General features: G+C 37.6%; 1 protein-coding gene across 1 annotated transcript in view; it reads right to left on the bottom strand.

The window, feature by feature from the left end:
- PIEZO2 (piezo type mechanosensitive ion channel component 2) overlaps nt 1-21,182 on the bottom strand; it is a 309,019-nt gene that overhangs the window by 158,111 nt on the left and 129,726 nt on the right. Inside the window, exon 4 of the mRNA XM_071737144.1 lies at nt 8,237-8,279. Coding sequence (XP_071593245.1) covers nt 8,237-8,279 — 43 coding nt within the window. The remainder of the gene's footprint in view (nt 1-8,236; nt 8,280-21,182) is intronic.

Below are 21,182 nucleotides of genomic sequence, written 5' to 3'. Positions count from 1 at the left end.
CCAAGATTGGACTTAAGAAAATTTTCATAGGCTTCTGGGGCACCATGAAATACAAGTGGTAAATGGGATAATAGTCCAAAATAGGGCACTTATTTGTTCTGATCTCATTTCATATTATGCTTGCTGCAGGGGTGAGGGTGGCTCTCCTGAAATTATTTCCTTCTCGGAGGGAGCAACAGGATTAGGTTACTTCACAGGCTACTACAGCATGTCCTATATGGGATATTTTTGCTAACAGGCAACCAGAAAAAGCTTTACTCATAGTAACTTGTGCCTGAGCACACTGGACTGAGTACACACTGATTTCAGCATCACTGGAATAAAAGGGGGCATTGGAATAAGATCCACAAAGTTAAACTGGTTTGAAAGTAGTTAATATGTTTCAATTTCAGTTTTTCATACTCACTAAAAGATTTCAGCTGACAGAGTACTAAGGGAAAGAAATCCAAGAAAACACTTCAGTTTTCTTCATCTTTTTTAAAAATCTTTTTGTTTTTTTTTGTAATTATAATCCAATTTATTCTGGCTTTCTCTGTAACTCCGAATTTTATTTCAAAAGTCTCACTTTTTGTCGGAGCAGCAAAGAAAACTCAATTCAAGATAGAACCTCAGGCATTAAATATGTATCAAATGAAACTGAAAACACATTTCTTCCCCATTTTCCCAAACTATAAACAGAACAAGAACTTCAACACACACATGCACATATTCCCCATCCCAGCCACCACAAAGTCACAAAATGAGGGAAGCTTTGAAAAATTAAGCCAATTTTTTGTCTTCTCAGGACGTGGGACTCGGTGCTGCTCTTTGCCTGGAGACAAATACATGTGTGTGAGAAATCCCCTCACTCATCTTTCACCACCCCTTGAGAAAAGAAATGCAGTGTTGCAGCTGGAAGGACATGAATAAATCCTTCTGGTATGGTCCTCTGCCTCCAGATCCCTACCTATCCATTAGATAACAGCCAGACAGGAACAACCAACCTGAGACACCACCTGGAAGACAGCAATTCTGTTCTAAGCAATAAGCTACTGCTCTTTTATTCACAGCCTCCCAAGGGAAGATTTGGAATTTGTTCCATCTCCTCCGTAACCCAATGCTACATTTATCTGCTGTATAATTCAAAGAACATACGGAACTGTTATCACTGCAGAATGAATTCACATTCATTAATTCCTACAAAAATACAATCATTAGACACAGATGCCACAAGACACAGATGGACCAGTAATGCTGAGGAATTCTATAAACCATCTGCTGTCAAATGTGAGACCCAAATGGGCATAGCAAATAAAGGTACAAACAAAGCATCAGTTTATCTAATTTTTCTGATATAAAGCAATGAAGGAATAGTACTCTGTAAAAGAGAACCCTGTCAAAGTAAGGGTGTGTGCCTGGACACTGAAAACTTGAGCACTTGCTTAAGTGCTTTGTAAGACAGGAGACCAAAGCAGTCACAGAGGTACCCATAGTGTTTTTTTCCAAAATGGTGAAAGAGGTGCCTGGCATGGCTTTCCCCATGTCCCTCCAATTGCATCACTGAATCCATCTTTCCTTACCTACCAAAACTGGAATTATCTATTATCTATTATCTATTGCAAAATACACTCAGGCTGTACTGTTTCTTTTAAAATAACCTCTCAGGAATCAGACCATGCCGCCTCTTGCAGCCCCTGGCTCAGGCAATTCTCCCAAAATGATGTCAGCAAGAGCCTTGCCCAAGAAAGGGCTAAAGGATTCAGCTTTATGTGAAGAAAGAGCTTGAAATTATGGAATATGGTATCAGGATAAAACTTTGTATTTCAAACATACATTTATTTGTTTCACTGAATCACTGAAGAGTGTGGGGAGTAATGGGGGATGTGACTAGAGAAAACCATATGGCATTTGGATTTCCAAGCCAGAATTGTGCATAATAAATATTTATAGAATCCAGTGGTATTCTCGTCTTTCTGTTTATTCTTTACATGTCACCCAGAGAAACTTTGGCCAAGCACCAATCAAATATCCCAGTGAGTTACAGGCAATCTAAGTATGGGGGAAAGAGCAAAACCAGATTGCCAATAGGCTCATAATCAGTAACCTGGACCTGGGAGGAGGCGCTTGGGAAGTGCCTCTGATGCATCTGGATTCCAGCGCTCACCGCACGTCACCAGTGGTTTCGGAAATTGAGTTCTTGGTCTCTGCAAGGGGTAGGGAAGATACACACAATATTTTTGGCTAGACTGAGCAGGGGCATGTGTGGAGCAGCTGCAAAAGCAGACATCCGTCTGCTCTCAGAGGCCAACACAGAAACAAAAACGCGTCTCTCGGCGATGACAGCTAACTTGCTCCTGGCTTCAACTGGGAAAGCTGTGACTCCCTACCTGGGGCACACAGGGCTGCTGTGTTTATTTTGCTTCAGACAAAACCAATGCAGATTGACCTCCTTATCACCTTGATTAGAAGAGTAATTGAAGGAGCTACCAAAATACATAGGAGGTCTGGAACCTATGTTAATAGGGGTCAATCTTCTAATCCAGAGTCAATCCTTGAGATAGCAATCTTTTGGTCTTTTCCTCTTTCCCTGATAGTTTTATTTCTTTTCCAGTACCTACCTTCTCTCTCTTTCCTCTCTTTGAGGGGTGAGAGCTACCAATCCCCAATTACTATTTCATTCTTCAGAAACAGTAAAAGGATTTTTTAAAAAGCATAAGAAGCCCACAAGTACATACAGAGTACTACACTGACTGGAGCAGCTTTCACTGTTGATCCTCAGCATCACTTTAGCCACAATCCATGGTGCTGTGTCTTACACTTTCTACGTAGACGTTGCTGATGTACAAATGGCATACAATGGCCTTATGTAGAGCAGAACTCACATGCCTTTGCACATAGAAACACTTAACATGAAATTCTACATATGACAAAAATAATAATTTCAGAATCAGTTTGAAGCTGTCAGCTGAACAAAAGCTGTATCTCTGATATGGAAAACTCATTTTTGCATACAGATAATTACAATTTACTAAGAAATCGGGGCTCAAAAGTTCCTTTCTTTGTGCTACTGAAACAGCTATTTATGATGAAAAACATATTTATCAAATGTTGCCAAAAGTGTGGTAACCGCACATCTGTTATTCTTCAAATATATATTTTTTAAACAGTTGGTATTTACTTAGCATATAATAAACAGTTATTAAGTCATTCTGAAGTCTGTTTTGTGAAGCTATGGTATTCTCACACGAGAGAAACAACATGGGAACAAATGTAAAAAGGGAATAGATGTGTTGTTAGTAGGTGAGTAGTTACTAGTCACATTTCAAATTACAACTCAGAGAAGAGCAGTGAGAGGAAGACTTGAGTCTGGAATCCCTCTAGGACACTGATTTTTAAGAGGCCCAAACCCATTAACCTAAACTTTTAAAATTATTTTAAATTAAACTTTTAAAAAATTTCATTTCTAGATCAGTCAATACATAATGGAAAGCATTTCTGTAATCATTATTAAGTCAATTAGACAAGTATAGAAACTCCATCATCCTGTAGTTCAAATTAAAGAAATTTAGATTTTTAAAAACTCTTCTTTTGATTTTCATTTTGTGCAGTGTGGAAGTGGCAGTTTCCCCAGCACTGGCTGTGTCTCTTTCCAAACTCTGCACTGCAGACCTCATCCCAGCCATGAGCTGGAAAAACCCTACAAACTGTGTTACAGGAGAAGACCGAGTTGCTTGAGATGCAGGTATCACACATGCTCAGCATTTTAAACCCTGTTTCTTGTAGAAGAAGATAACATAAGAAGATAATATAAGAAGATAATACAACTTAACAGTTTTCATAATTCTACAAATTTCTCCAAAATGTTCTGCAGAAAATGAAGGCAGATGCTGCAGTCAAGAGCATGTTGGACAAAGGTGATGGCCACTCTAGCCTGTTACAATTAGCTTATTTGTGATGTCTCAAAAAGCAATCAATAACATGAAGACCTTAATTTAAATCTATCAAACCCATGTATACTCCATGTAATTGAAAAGCTCTTAACTCCAGTAATTTCCTGGATATTAAGATACTTTACTCAAGCTCCAGCATTTTTAATTTCTCTTACACTGAAAAATAGCATCCTCAGCTCACAAGTAATGCTTACATAAAAGCCTCACAGCCAGATTTCCTGGTGCCTCTGTTTTTCAGGATATGAAGACAACAGCAATGTAAACACTCCCCTATTGCAGAATAAACATCACGTAACCACAAAGCAGTGATGACATAACCTGTATAATTACCTGAGCCTAATTTTCTGCAGTGTAAACAGTGTCCGCATCTCCTGCCCCTCAATCCACTCTAAACCAGCCTGTTAAGAGGAACATTTTGTATGAATTTTCCAGGTTTAAGCAAAGACTTATTCCTTCTTGGGACATTACTTTGAATGTCATTCCTTTTGTGTATCTAAAAACCTTGCTTCCTCCTGAATAAGAATGTCATTGCTCAAACAACACATTAAAATGCTACTGATATTTCAGTAATATCAGTACTGATATTTCAGCTGACTCAGGTGTGCTGAAGACAACATCTTGCAGAGAATACGTTTTTAAATAGCAAAGCATGTGCTGTTGCTGCTGCTTTTTGTAGTGCTGATATACATAATCTGAGAACAGTTATAGAGGATCAGACCAAACATAGATGTAGCTCACTATCCTGTCTCTATCAGTGGCCATAAAGGGATGCCTACTGGTGAGAATAACACTAGGGAAAGCACATAATGGTACACACCCAGAATAATCTCTCAGGTTTAAGAGATCTTCAGACCTGGAATTTCTCCTTCTGTGAATGCAAGTGCACTTTCCAAATCATTGTATTATATATAGCAACACATACATCTTTTGTTTCCTTCAGAAACTATTGTTTAAAGTATAAGAATTTCTAATCTTAAGGAATCGCATACAAAAAGATATTAAGCAAGTACTGCTATAAAGGATTTAACCCTGGAATCCATATGTTACTCGTGGATCTTTTAGTCAACCAACTCGTAGTACTGCTATAAAGGATTTAACACTGGAATTCATGTTACTCATGGATCTTTTAGTCAAACAACTTGTTAATGTGGATATACTCACATCATACAAAAGCTTGTGTTAAAAATACAGATAAGAAGATTAATAGTATTTTTTTTTTAAGTATTAAAATCCTTAATTATTCTCTCTCTTTAAAAGACTCTATATTTCTTGTTTTCTCCTTGTGTGTTCTCTGGAAAAGCTGGTTTGAAAACACTTGCTTCTATGATAATAGCAGGCCAAGCACACTCAAATTTTCACACCATCCATGCTAACTAATTTTCTGCTTCAATCAAAGTTACTCCAGGATAACAACCAAGTTCTTTGGGGTGCAGAAGTGCATCTGAAAGCCTTTTGTATTTTCAAAGTAGAATGACACTAACGGGATCTGCACGGGAATCTCTTCTAAACGTTTGCCTCCCCTCAGGCAGGCTGCTGAGCTCTAATTCAGTCTAATAAGAATTCTCCGTGTTTCCTGTGCACATATGTTGCACGTACTCAGCTCACGGGGGTTCTCCTTGCTGTTTTGAAACATCTCACAATTTGGAAACCGCCAAAAATAGAACTTCTAAGGAACTCAACATAAAAAAAAAGTGAGCCATTTTCCACTGGAAGTTTCAAACCACAGACCCAAGCTAGCACTTGTTAAAGCTCCTTTTTCTTCCATTCTGATGGAGACAAGCAGCACCAGCAAGTGTGAATTGGAAGACTCAAAAGAAGAACGGGAAGATGAAAGAGTCAAAAATTTACCAGAATTTTACAAAAATTTACTAAAATTTACTATGTTCATCAAGACACCAATCTGGGTGTAAATTTAGAGAAAAGCACAACCTATTAATAAGAACCTTTCGACAATAAATAACTTATCAACTGAGAGTGCGCAACTTTCACTTATGTTCAACTTTCTTGCAGCGCTTTTCAAAACATTCTATCTCTAAATAGACAACATCCAGTAAGGTGTCACAGTTAGGGATTTTCTAGTTTGATTCTTGATTTGGTACTATGTCTCCTCAAGTTGATGTTTATGAACCACATGCCCTCCCCTGATTCTGTAGAGAAATGGAATCATTTATCCTTTCAATCATAACTGTGCATTATGATATCTACACACAGGTTTAAGAGAAACAACAGGTTAAGTAGTAAATTTCTTTTTATGTTTGCTAAAACTATTTTTAAAAACTTCTAAAAATTGCAAATATAAAAAAAAAACGAGACAGAAATATATTAAAATTAATTTTTGTCAGAAATCTATCCAGAACTGCTAAATTTTGACATAATAAAAGACTGCAGTTTTGACACAATAAAAGAGTGCAATTTTACACTCAGGATGCTTATATTATTGGGCCATTTTTAAGCTTATGGGGCAGTAGGATCTATATATTTTTATTTAGCGATCTGATTGACGTCTTAAAATATTTCTGACTAGTGGGAAGCTATGAAATGAAAATGCTCATGTTTCATCAACTACAAGATGGTAGCTGAGGAATATCAGTCTGAATTTTCAAGTTGTGACAGAAAGATATGGCATTAAAATGACACTGTTTGTGCTTGGTTTTTTTCTGTTGAAAAAAGTTTGGCCAAAGTGTTTACAGGAGTGACTTTATTGGCCTCATAAGATTTGCAACAGAAAATAATTTAACCTCTCTGCATTATTTGGTATAGGAGAAGTGTTTTACCTGTTCTGCAATATTTTACTTTTCAATTAAACCAAGCCTGTAAAGCTACAAAGATAGCTCTGTACCAATGAAAAGCTAAATTTCAAGACAGGTCTTTGTCACATTCAAAAGTGATTTGCTTGTCTATGTTTCCTCTGAAGAAACAAAATAATATGCACCAACTTAATATTCACAGCTATGAGAATAATAACAAAACATAATTTTTCCATGCACTTCTGTGTCTACATAGATGCTTTCAAAATCACCTTTAAAGAAAGAGAATTACTAATCATTAGGACATTAGCTCATGGACACTTCAAACAGATGTTCCTATGGAGAGGAGGGTGACCACCCTTTAGAGATGACATTTGTGGTACATCTCCTGAAGACCTGGAAGCTATTTAGAGATGGCTTTAATCCTTCCCCCAGGTGCCACATTTCTAGACAGAGGCCAGAGAAAGTCAAGTATTTTGAAATTTATTTCTTAAGGTGGAGCTAGATAAGAAGACTCCTTCTACAAAAGGATGATATAGAAAAAAAACTTTTATATATTGCTGACATGCTCTGAGAGTTTGATCTAGTTAGTTAGGGTAGGTAAGAATCAGTCTTGTGACTGAAACAGGTTTTGTTGTAATAAGAAGTTTATGCCAAATAAAGGACAGAAGAAAAATGCAGCTTGCTTTCTGGCTGTGAAGAAGTAGCAAGTTAGTCTATTTTCTGTTCTGAATTATTTGTGTGGCTATTTATTGGATTCAGAAAAGCCTGATTGTCTGTAGGGTCTGCTGAGATGTCCCAGGCATTATGCAGGATATGTATTCATGCAACATTAAGAAGAGAAACCTGTTCTATCCTGGTCAACAGTGAGCCAGGCACACTGGTGTACAACTCCAAAACCACACTATTAAGGGAAAACAGCAAAATGATTCAAATGAAGAGCAGACTCTTCTGCTTACCATTTGTAGAAGAATAAACACGATTGAGCATCTCAACCTCAACATCAGATGACTCTTCACTGAGCTTGGCCTAGTTTAATTTCCAAGAGAGACGTGTTTCTGGTGTGATGACCCTGAGGTTCAGTTTGGCTGCACTGAGTTCTTGCACTTGAAGAATGCTGAATTCTGATTTTTCCCCTAATGCTAAATAGCTCTCTGCCAGCTTCAGTCCTGTTTCAACTTCATTTACTTTGGTCAACTAATATGTCACAGGTTAGAAGTTTCATGGAAAAAATAATGAGTGAGAGCAATATTTAAATTCATAAATAAGATTTCTGCCCAAACAGTGTGTCACCTTTTTTAATAGAAGCATGCTATATAATCCCCAGCAAAAAACATTATAATCCAGGTTCATCTACTGAATAAATTCCTTCAGATTGACTGAAGAAAAGAGACATGAAAGAAAAAGCTGAATATCTATGTGCATGACACTGTATAACTTCCTCTCTAAATCTGAGGTCATAGATATATTTGATCAGCTAAAATAAATAATTCTGCAAACTTGTAGGCATTTTTCATCCTTTTCTTTTTGCACTGGTAAGGAAACAAATTTATGGCTTACCTTTCAAAACCAATCTGCCGTAATGTTTTCTCCCATGTTGAACCTATACAAAGAGGAGAAAAAAACAAACATCCTCAGTAAAGAACCTTTATTGTATGAACACTCTTACTCTTCTCCTTTCCTTTTACAGCTGGAGTCTGTACAAGGTGACTTTTTTTCCACCCCTAAAGAAGTACTTGTAAATAACATCTGTTTCCTCCAGAGTGAAGAACCATTAAGTGAGGTTACTGCTGAGTGACATAACTGCGTGTGGGGGGGTATCAGCCTATATAACTCCTTTACATTGCAAAGCAGGCGGTCACTGCTACAGTTCACTGCAATTCCAAGGGTGGTCTCCTCTCCTAGAGCAATCTGATCTGTACACGAGTCCTGAAAGCGCTGAGCTGGCATCTCACATCACGCACTCTTCAAATTTCAGCTTTTCATTTTACTGTAGTGTTCGCCCGATTCTTGTTGAAAGCTTTACAGCTCCTTCTGAAATCCAGCCCTTTTACTTTTAAGCAAAAGCCTCAAGATATTTTTCTTCTTTATTGCTTAACCCTTCATGCTCATGCAAACAGCTGCAATGGACTCTTTCTCAAAACAACCGAGAACTCAGCCCCACAAGCTACTCAAAAATTGCCCTCAGTATTTCTGGTGCACTTAATAAAACTTCTACCTAAACTTTCTCAAAAATACCCTCCCACACACACACTGTAAGCATTAAGTTTTGAGCTGCTGGTAGGTTTTCTCCTAATGCCAGTCTCTCTCGTGAGCCCTTCATGTGGTCATTAAAAACAGAGCCTACTAAGAGCACAAATATGTCACATCATGCAGGTCTGCAAGGCAGGTATATAGGAAGCCATGAAGCTGGGTCATAGTTTGTTCTCTGTGGGGAAGGGAACAGGACTGCATTTAGTGTACACAACTACAGTGCTTTCTGTATGCTCCGCAATACTTTAACTCCTATTGCTGATGAATATTGTCTCCTAAGGGAAAATGCAAATTGGGAACAAATTCCCTATGAGTGACATTCAGTAGCACTTAAGAAAATCAGAGGCAAGCAGCAATATTGCTGAGAAGCATTGAGAAAGAGCAGAAAGACATACTGTGCACTGAGTGCCCATATAAAGTCTATAACAAAATCATGTATTAGATCCTTTCACTGACAATCCAAGTCCTATTTGACAAACTAGTATAGGAAAACAGGTGACATAATGTTATCAGTCAGAAAAACCTCTGCAGATTCATTTCATTTCCATTCTGTTAGAGGTATTAGCTCAGAAATCAATGACCTGCTGTGTTTGCAGTATGGTATTTACCTCTAATCTGCAAGATGTTAAATATTTGAATATGACCTAATAGATGCTTTTCACTCTTAGTCCTTGTATTCAGGATACTTACTGAAGATCCAGATAAGAATCTAAGGACTGAGCTTCTACGAAGTTTTGGATTTTGGGGTTTGGGTTTTGCTTTATTTTTCAAACCTAACAACAGAATTCTTTCTATGCAATTGACTAAATTTTCCAGTTTAGCCCAAGGCGATTGTGGTAAATTTTTAAACTCATGATATTATTTTTCTGTACAATTTTATTTAGTATCTGCCTGGTTTGCAAATCACAGACTGAGCAAATAAAAACCGAAATTAATATAACCCAGAAAGTTAATTTCCTTATAGGCCTGTGTCATGCAAGATTTCCTTCATAATTGCTAACTGGACAAAGAAAGACATTAACATGGGCCTGCAGGAAAAAAATTCCTTGTATTAATCTCTGATTTTTAGAAAGAGGAAAAGAAACTGCATTAAAGTGTATGCTCCTGAAGTCCAAGTCCATGTGCTTTCTAAAGACCAAAGTCCAGCATTTCACTCCATTCAAGAAGAATCTGAGTTGGCTAAAGTGTATGTTCACAGCCAGTTCCAGAAGTGGTTAGTAAGAATCTTCACTATACTTTTCTAGAACCCTTTCTTCATCTTAGAATTCTAGAATCATAGAATGGCTTGGTGAGAAGGGATCTCAAAGGTCTAGTTCCAACCTCCCTACCATGGGCAGAGCCATCACCCTCTACACCAGGTTGCTCAAAGCCCCACCCAATCTGGACTTGAACACATCCAGGGAGGCAGCATCCACAACCTCCGTGGGCAACCTGGTCCAGTGTCTCACCACCCTCACAGGAAAAAATTTCTTCCAAATGTCTAGTCTAAATCTATCGTCTTCCAGTTTGAAACTACTCCCCTTGTCCTATTACTTACATGTCCCTGTAAAAAGTCCCTCTCCAGCTTTCTTTTAGGTCCCCTTCATGTACTGGAAGGCCACTATTAAGTCTCCCTGGAGCCACCCCGACTGTCTCTCAGCCTTTCTTCAGAGAAGAAGTGTTCCAGCCCTCTGATCTTCTCACTGCCAGTCATTTCAAATATGTCACACACTTTTTTTCATCAAAAGCCTCTAAAAACATTTTTGCATGGTACATTATGGCATGGGATACAAAAAATCTCAGTTCGGGACAGTTACAGCTACAGCCAGTGATAATTTAAAAAAACTTCTATTTGTCTGCATTCCTTCTCAAGCAGGCAGGCATTTCAGGCCCGCTAGCCCGAAGAGTACACAGCAACAAGAGGCTTCAAAACTGAGGAGGAGAAAGCTCTACCTTCAAATTATGGATATAGTGGATTAAGTTCTGTTCTGGAATAACTGAACATGGTACATTTGTTTGATCAGTACAAGGAACTTCCATTGAGGTGCCTGTATTTGATGGAAGTCTGGCAGGACTTATTCCTACATACAATATCTTTCATCAGCATTAAGTTAATGTTTTATAAAAAGCAGCCCTCTAAAGGCACCTTTAAAGCAGAACAGAAAACATTCTAATGTCATACATTTCTTTCAAACCAACAAGAAAACCAATAATGTGTAGCACAATAAAATATCAGAATTTCAATCAGATAAAGAACAACTTCATTAACATCTTCTTTTGTGAGTTATCCCTCAAAACACACCACTTTCTGCACCACCCTAGAGTGTATCTGTTTTCATGTAGCACTGAGGAATCAAGTCTTTGCTAAAAAAAAAGATGACTGTGGCACTCCACAGGTAAGTGCAGGTCAGATGCAAGCAATTCTCAGTTTATAGAATCCTGCTGGCTCTGAAAGAGCATTTAACAGTTTTTAAAGTTTGAAGATTTGAAGACCATTGATGAAAAGAAATCTCAACAGTATTTCTTAAAGGACAGACTACTACTGTCATCTTTTGACTGTGTATCAATGCTCTCCAATGTTGTGTACACTAGTTATATGAATTTTTCACCCCTTGATTGGCTACACTTCAGTTGTATTAGATACAAAGAGTCCTTTGGGGGAGAGAGGAGGAGGGAAGGAAAAGAAAAAAGGGAATTTGGTCTCCACTGGTTTGTAATCATCTTTTGGCTGCATCTGGCTAGCAGAATGCTCTTTGAAATGCATGTCACTTCTCTGAAGCAAAGCCTGCCAAGAGCACAACTAACATTTCATATTAAAAAAATATACATTTTTTTTTCTATGGAGGCTTTTAAAAAAAATGCTTATGATCTAAACATTCTGTTTTAAGACTTGCCAGTTCTCTTCTCAATAGTATCAACTTCTACACTGCAGTAACAGCCAAAAGTAAATATCCTTTTACCCTGAGGTAAAAGCAGCACTAGGCAGAATAACGCTATTAAAAGTCCAGAAAACCTATTATTTCAGTTTAAACCTTACCTGGTACTTTCAAAACATTAAACAAGATTTAAGTCACGTAAGTCATTAAAATCAAAGTAGGAGCTTTTAATTGATTAACAACTTGATCCTGCTCCCCAAGATATCAATAGGAATTCAGCTGTTCAATTCAGTCTTTCCCTCTGCTGGGACTGTGGAAAACATTAATCTGTCAGCTTTCAGAATAAATCCATTGCTATGCTTTGGTTGCTGAGTTATTTTGTTATCTCTTTGCCTTCTGTTTCTTACCACCATGTCAAAAATACCAAAATTGTTTAAAAGAATGTCTTAATTTGGTATCCATTTAATTAAGCTTTTATTCCAAATATTTGCTCCAGAATGCCTGACCATTCCCATCTGTTCCAAAGATTCTGTTTTACATTAACACTACTTTTAAAATTCTTTAAAAAGATGAAGGATAACAAACTTCCAGAATTACTTCTCACATTTAGTAGGAACAAAGGTAAAATGCACATCATGCTCACATATGCACTCAATGAAATCCTAGCATAAGGACAAGAGCCAAGGAATATGAGATTTAATAAAGTAAAATAAAAACTGCTGATATTATACAGGTCAGAATATCCCCAAAATTTTAGAATTTAAACTTGAAGGCTGTGACACTTACTAATATTCTCCAAAATGGTTAAAAAAAAAAAAAAAAAAAAAAAAAAGAAAAAAGAAAAAAGAAAAAAAAAAAGCTACCCCAAAACATTCACATATGAAATTACATAAAAATTACAAAACAGTAATGCCAAATTCTCCAGAAATTGGAAGAAACACTTTGCCAAACCATTCCATTGCAGCTGCCACTTTTCAAACACATTATCAGAGAACACAGCAGAAGTTCATAGTCTACCCCTGCTGGACAAGTCAGGGTCCTGAGTATCTGAATCCACACTTAAAAACTCAAAACAAACTGTATCAACACAGCAGCTTGTCCTGCTGTATCTTCTCTTTCAGAAGAGACATTTGTGCCATGTAACCCATCTGAGGTTTTGAAGTCTATTCGCAGTGAACTGGGGAACATTGTTCTGCTGCATATTCTCCTTTATCACCTTCGTACTTACTGGCCAGTTCAGAACCACCAACTAGCTGAACCATGAACAACTGTAATTGATAAAAACATGTTTGGAATTTGTTGATTTTAGCAGCTTCATATCATTATTGACAACTTTTCACGTAGCTGTCTCCCAGTAGCAAGCTTCTATCTTCTCAGAAATGAATGAATAAATAAATTATGTTAGCTCAGGAATCCTTTTATAGAACCACTGGTTTTATGAAACAGACTGGTAGTTTTGTCAACAGAAATGCATGTGGCATAGGAAAGAACTGTTCTTATTTTCTCCACAGTACCATAGAGATATTATTAGCACTTACTTACCTGTACATTGGTTATCCACTAGCTAGTTATATAACACATGCTGTTTACAAAAATGATCACTTCCTTCTTACTAAGTGACACCAGACAATGCTACCTTGGCATTTAGCGTCTCTTTGTCGATTTTGAGACATAAATCTCTTTTACACTTCCTTTTTCTTTGATTCAAGCTACCTAGGCACAATCCTCCTGCACTCATCACTTCTTAATTTGATCTCCACAGTATATTATCTGGGATAAGGACATGACATTCTTTTAAAATGAGGTCTCTTCATATGGCACATTACTACTCTGCTGTGTCCACACTGGTGTTCTGATACAGATCAGGAGAGTATTTTTTGAACAAATATCTCATCATGCTTTGGTTTGCTTGACTGAGTGATCTCTGAGCACACAAACTCAGTCCTTTCACATGAAATTAAACCATTCACCCCAAACAAAACTGCTGTGTTTCAACCACTAATGGGCATTTGGTCTGCATGGCCAGACCAGGCCTGAATCACAGTAAACCCCACTCAAAACACGTATCCCATGGCAGGCAGGGACTCTGAATTAACTGTTTCATTTCTATTATGCTGCACTGCTTGCTAATACATGTGACACTCACCCCACCACCCTCAGTCCTGTGCTGTCCCCAAGAAAGCTTTCCAGCATCGTGTCACCTTGAGGGACGAAGGGCCAGGTCAGGGTGGTCACCCTTAGGATTATTCCTGGGCTGCATCCCATCTGTTAAAGTGAGCAGAGCCTTTCTACTGCCTTGATGTACAAGCAGGGTGGGACTGGAGGATGCTCAGCACAGCCACACTCCCCAAAAAAACCTCAGGGATCCAGTTCCATAAGGCACAACAGCAGATTATTTCATTTCTGAAACAATCTCTCAAGGAGAAGGAATAAGGAAAAATATGGGCTGCTGTGGTGTGCTAACTAAAACCACCAGTAAAAGTGGAGAGCCAGTGGTTTTAGGATTCTAGCTAGATGAAGAAAATGATGACTGAACACAAACCAAAAAAGAAGTCATACCAAAAGCAAAGATCAGACATTGCAAATCTTTAGCACTTTTCCACTCATACCAGTTTTTGACAGGTATTTGACTGAATAGAGTACAAATTCAATCTCTACAAGATGGTGTCAGGGGAAAGATTTATTGTGCATTCTGTCCTGTGAGGAAATTATTAAATTGTTATCACGAGACACAAAAATTATTTTCCTATTAAAAAAGAAATCTTGACTAATTCCCTGCTATCTAGAAAAACAATCATAATCAAAACCACTATTTCTTCTCTAAGGAGATCTAAATGAGTGGGAACTTTTACTAATAAAATGAGCAGACTAGGAATATAAAGCAAAGTGCAATACACATTATGTTTGTGTATGTGCAGAGAGATGCATATTGTTTTAAAATGAGTATTAAGGAGAAAACAACTATGGTAAAGCAACTAACAACTGTACCTAGCAGTCACCTTGTCTAGTCTGTGGCTTCTCTGGGAGACCAGGAGGGTCAGAAAAGCTCCCATAAATAAGCAGGGACCCTAAAAGCAGCTTCTCAACAGGCCTATTCCATATTCTTTGTTTTGATTTTGATTAGCACCATAGTTGTAGATCTGGAAGAACTGTTTTAAAAAAATTATTGTTTAACTTAAGATAGATATGAAATATTTCATGATGAGAAATATTCCCTTGTGCATCTGGGACATAAGTGATCCAGCATCCTGCTCCTTTCTGGTCAGACTATGCCAAATAGAGGCAGGACAAATCCCAGCTCACTTTGTTTGATGATAAGACCTGTGCCTTTGATCCAAAGTGTATAGAAATAACTGGAAAAATCGGCATTGAGCTAATGGGTTTTGACAGTTTTCCCAAAATGGAAACAAATAGCAATAAGGAATAGTAAAAACACAATCTGTTTTTCAGTAGTGTAAAAAAATAACTGTCTCTACCCCAGTAATAAACTACTAAGGTGCAGTGTTCTGTGGATAATTCATCAGAGGAGAATAGGAGCAGAGGAAGATGTTTCAGAATCTAAAACATTAAATGGGATACAGCTGGTTTTAAAGGTGAAGCTTATGAATTTATTCACACATGTGAAGATGACTTGATACTTAAACAGCAAGTTGAGAGATGTTTGGGAAAAAAAGTAACTTGGAAAAAGAAAATTTGGGAAAGTGCTTTCTACGTTTGTTCTTCCATGACAGATTTGTTTTAAATCACACACAGATAGTAAAGCCAATTTAAACTAGTAGAATTGCTTCACCTTTATTTAAATCAGCTTTTCCACAAGGATGACAAGTTCCACTCTTGTTATAAGAATAATTACTTCTTTTGTTTGCTTAGATAAAGTGTATTACAAACACAGGCAAACAACACCTGCCACACACACACAAGTGTAAAACCACTCTTATTTTAAGAACAAGGCAGCTAAACAGGAAAACTCACAGCATTAGAAAATCTTTGAGGAATGTGTTTCAAATAAAACTTGAGATAACTCGTTAGCAGAAAGCTTTGGTTGTTGTTGTTTAATCTGTTATTTGCCTATTTATTTGCTGTTTTGTTGGTTGGTAGTTTATAACCCAAATTTCCAGGAACACTGAAGATTTTAATTTATTCAGGTGTCTTTTACTTTTGCTTTCTTAATAAACCTGCATCCCTTTCCTCATTAGACTACTGCAAAAAAGGATCAGGAAAAGGACTTCGCACACTGTGCAAAGCACAACTTCATAGGTCACCAGCACAGGATCACCTTGCAGGAGTAAAGCAGGAAAGAATCAGACAGTCCACATACACAACAGGTCTTTTGTTTTTTTTTACCACAGAAAAGTGTCAGGGCTCTGAGGAGCAGGCTTGAAGGAAGGTGACACTTCCTGCCATCGCCATAGGGATATCAGAGTCATTGAGCTAAAGAGCATCAAAGTTCTGCTCCAGACCTCCTGAAAGCAGGCCAAATAATAACTGAATGGGCCGCCTTTTTTTTTTTTTTTTTCTTTTCTTCTTTTTTTCTTTTTTTTCTTTTTCTTTTTTTTTTTTTGTCTTTTTTTTCTTCTTTTTCTTTTTTTTCTTTTTTTTCTTTTTTTTTTTCTTTTTTTTCTTTTTTTTTTTTTTTTCTTTCTTTTTTTTCTTTTTTTTTTCTTTTTTTTTTTTCCCCAAATATGGAAGACTGGCCTTGTTTTGATTTTCAAAGTAAAAGAACTTAAAGAAAACTTTAACTAAGAAAACTTTTATTACTTTTATTAAGTTTTCTGTTTCATAAACCTGAAGAAAATTAGTTTTTTCTCCATTTTTGCTGGCAGAGAAATTCTGTCCTCCCCCACCCCAACTAACACTGCTCTGCCTGCTAAATTGTATCTTAGAAACAGGATTTTCACCTTGGAGTGTAACTGACGGGCATCCTTCCAATTTTTAGAGCTACCCTCTGCTTTAGTTTCATTGTAACATAATATATTGTTATGAATACCAATAATGTTGACTGAGTTTTCTGCAGTCATGAATGTGTCCATTGTGCCAGGGGAAGGAATTTGCTTTTCATTGTCTCATTTTCTCTTCTTGTTGCATCAGAAGAAGAGGTACACAAATTTTTCTTCTGCAAAGCTACAGTGCAAGAATATGGGAAGAGTCAGATAAATAGCAAGTATGTCTTCAGTACATCCATGTACAAGTTGAAAGAAATACAGTTAGAAAACTAGGAAATGACATAAAGAAATAGGAGGAATACAAAATGACAGAAAAATAGTGTTCCAGTGGTAGTATCTTAAATTGCCTTTTTTTTTTTTTTTTTTTTTTTTTTTTTTGTAGGCCTAAGGACCTGCTCATATTCAAACCTAAAAAAAAATAAAATAAAAAGTATTTGAGACTAGATACAAATGACACTAGATACAAAGACCTGAAATTATGTGTGATGGATGATAGGCAGAATAAACTTCTGAAAACTGGCTTGAGATGTCTAAAATCTTAGCATACCACCTTCTATAGAAGCAGAAAATGGTAATTTCAGTCTCACCTCCTGTTTGCATGCTATTAAGAGAAGGCAACATTAGGGACTGCACCAGAGAGCAAGAGATTTGGGCCAAAAAAGCTGACTCAAACCCAGAGATCTCCACAGAAGAGAAATCTAGATGCTGAAGGACATGGTTCTCTGGGAAGCAGATTCAAACTATCAGGGAGAGGGAAATGCTTCCAACAAATACTATTTTTTTCTCACTAGCAAATATAATTATGCCTTATCTGATTCTGCTGACAAGTATTAACACAAGGAAAAGGTTTCTTCTGTTTTCATTTTCTTTGTCTTTACAGAGCTTACAATGTGATTTCACTCAAATTTTCCCAAAATTCCAGCACGTGAGAACTGAAAGGGCAAAGCAATCTCACCTTCCACCTCCCATTCCTTTAAGTCAAGAGGCACTCCAGAATGTTGCTATTCTGCTGCTCAGGAAACATGGAACAGACAAAAAGAACTCAGGATAAGAGAAAGTGGTAAGGAGCCAGTCCCTGACTCAGCCCACTCCTTCCCTTCTAGACTGCTGCTGCTCCTTGGGTGAGGAGCCCACAGGAACAGGGGGCTGGAAGGAGGTGTCTGACCAAAGAGGCAGAAGATAGAAGCACCAACAGCAGAGACACTTCCCACTTGCTCCCATGTCTTGGGAGTTGTCCTTGGGCATCTTCTGCAAATCCAGGAGAGCATTACAACATTACAGGTTGTGCTTCCTGCAGCTTGTTCCCTTCCACACCTCAAACATCTGCTGGATTTCACTGTCCTTGGCAGAGGGCAAGAGACACAAGTAAATTATACCAATCCATGCTCATGATCCATGAAATAGCCACAATTGAGCCACCAGAAGTGCCCAGAGAGATTTCAGAGGAATTAAATGCTACGTTTTTATATTAATTGTAATCTCTAATAGACCGCAGGATTGCATCCAGTCTACCAGCGGATAATTTCATAGCACTTAATTAGTATTCATTAGGATGCTACAAATAGCATGAGTGCTATCAAAGAATTAAAGAAATCACCAGGTTGCCTAATGATCCCCATTTTCAAAAGCACTCCATGCTTTTTGTCTTGCATGCTTTAAATAGTTTACAAATAGCTTGATCTTTCTAGTTACATTCTTAATTAGGAGTATTAGGAGCAATTCCTCACCATCTAGTTTGTTTGGCTAAAACTATGCCAAAAAAAAAAAAAGAAAAAAAAAAAAAAAGAAAAAAAAAAAAAATCCCCAAACCAGTAAAAACAGTAGAACTTTTGCCATTCTTAATAAGTTACTAGAGGACAAGAGTAAGAGAATAAGTTACTTAAGTAAATACACTTACTTAAAGCATATTTATTTTGTCCTCACCTCAAGGTGTTCTATTTGAGTGCTTCACTAGGGTATTAACAGTCATATCTTTTGAGTAAATACTGAAGAGGCTGGTGGACAGTAATAATTTCCTACTCAGCAGGGATTTTCACATTACAGAAATCCCAGGCAATTTAGATGTGTGATTCTCAAATGCATTTTTAAATCGGGTAATTTGTTTATTCACGTGTTGCTTCGTTGCCTTTATAAGTTGTATCACATCAGGCCTAATAGAAAAGGGATAAAGAGCACATGGTATTGCTTGCTTTCTTTCAAAGATACATTGCCAAGAACAGCAACACTTCAAAACTAGCCCAGGCTGGTGAGTCCCCCCAATCCAAGCAGATCTGAAGAACTGGAAGGTCCCATCGCAGGATCAGGTGATGGAGTGCAGGTAAAATCAATGCTCTTAGATAATACACAGTTTATAAAGCATCTAAGACACACTAAAAATGATACAGTTCAAGATGACTTTATATGAAGGATATTGGCCCAACTTCCAAAACCATTTGTGTCATACCAAACTTTGAATCAATTTTAGAAAACTGCTTATACTGAATGTAGAAATCAGGGCATCTTGGCAACATTTTCTGGAAGGCATAAAGCCTGAAAAATTTCTCATCTTTGACAGCTGGAATGCATTGGTTATATTTTATGTGGCTGCAAATGTGAGCTATTCACAGCAGTGGGGCACTCTATTCACTATAGGATGAAAAGGAAGCAAAAGGGTGGAGGAGAGAAAAATATATTTAAAAATATATTCAACAGCAGAAGTTATTGAAAAGCATAAAAGAGGCCAATTTTTAATAAAGAACAACTCCCACCTAAGCCCATTGATTTAGGACTAGAGTAATATATATTTAATTTAATTGCTTTTATCTGAAGTGACTTCTTTAGAGACATTTTGCATGAGAAAAAAAATTAACTTATAGTCTAAAACTGGCACGTCACCTATTCTAATGACAGGTCTGGAAAAGAATTATAGTGGAAGAAATAATTTAAAAAATCTGTCTCACTAATCTGTTTGTATATCATAGTAATATTAAAATTAATCAATTGCTCTCAACCATATTTTATGTGATTATAAAAAAAACCTCTTGGGTAGGTTTCCTGGAGCTTTTACGCCTTTGACATCATCAGTACATCTGCATGTGACAGGAGGGAAAAAACCCATAGAATTTTAGAATGGTTTAGGTTGGAAGGGATCTTTAAGATCATCTAGTTCCACTCTTCAGGCCCCTTCCTCACCTTTGCTGTCATGGGCAGGGACATCATCCACTACACCAGGTTGCTCAAAGCTCCATCCCACCTTGAACTTTTTGTCCCAAAACAATTCCTTAAGAGCCTGTTTATGGGGGTAGAGGGCTCTAGAGAAAAGTGAAGAGGCTCAGTGGGTAATAACTAAGCAGGTGCAGGTACATGAGACACTCAGTTCAAAAGGATGCTGCCATTGTTCATGTTTGCAGATGTTTCTGCTAAAAAATCTGACCTCCAAAATGAGGTTCTGAAGCAAATGATACTGAACTACAGTCAGGATCTCACCCCTCACTCCAACTCAGATTAAACCACACTGTAATGTCAGCCACATCTATACATAGCCAGGTGTGCTCCCATTGCCACAGGAGTGGAGGTTTGCTGACAAGAAGCTCCAGACTGCAAACACTTTCTCTTCTTCCCTGGCAAAGTCTGGTGGGAGGACAAGTGATTTATGGAGACTGGTCCCTGCTGGTGACACAGCTGCCTTCAGTCTCAATTGGGCAGCAGTGATGGGAGGGCCAGCTCTGCCTGGTAGGTATACAACCTGTTCCCACTGCAGAATAAAAGATGTCAGCTAAGGGTAGTCCAAAATGCCAAAACTCGTAGATAAAAATTGAGTACAGGTATCCACTATTAATTTCCCTGGCTTTATTCGTGCACATTTAAAAATGCGCATCCCCGTGGTTGTTGTTTAAAGGTCTATTGTAGACATGCTAATTTGAAAAAATATAGTTTGTTTCAAAGTGGCTGAGAGCTGATGAGATGTAGAGCACTTCAGCAGAGGTCTGCTGGTGGCAGTCAGCCTGGGACACATCTGAGGTTTTATATAAACACCTTTTACAGAGTCAGGCTATCCACTGTCCACTGCTGTGGTGTAAATCAAACATGAAAACTAGTCCCATAGACCTGGTTAACTGGAGAATCCTCACTGACATAATAGAAAATTGTATCACCAGGCCAAGCATATAGAAAAATAAAAAAACCCAGAACACCATGGATTAAAGAAGATCTGGAATGTGTGATTCCTTCAGAGAATAAAGAAATCTGCTATCTCACATGGAACAGCCTTCAAAAATCTGCACAGTTCTGGATTTTTTTAAGTGCCAATTTCATAATTTCACCCATCCTTAACAAAACAGCAATATCCAAAGGAGTGGGATGGCTTAATAGATATTCAACATAGCAAGGCTTGCAAGCTACTAGTCAGACTGGGTAAATTGTGACCAAAATCAATTACTACTTGACAAATAGTTGGAAGCCTCTGTGAAAGACTTC

Source organism: Heliangelus exortis, chromosome 2, assembly GCF_036169615.1.
Source record: "Heliangelus exortis chromosome 2, bHelExo1.hap1, whole genome shotgun sequence".
Taxonomy (NCBI): domain Eukaryota; kingdom Metazoa; phylum Chordata; class Aves; order Apodiformes; family Trochilidae; genus Heliangelus; species Heliangelus exortis.
The sequence above is the reverse complement of the archived record's forward strand: the minus strand, read 5'-3'. Positions and strand labels throughout refer to the sequence as shown.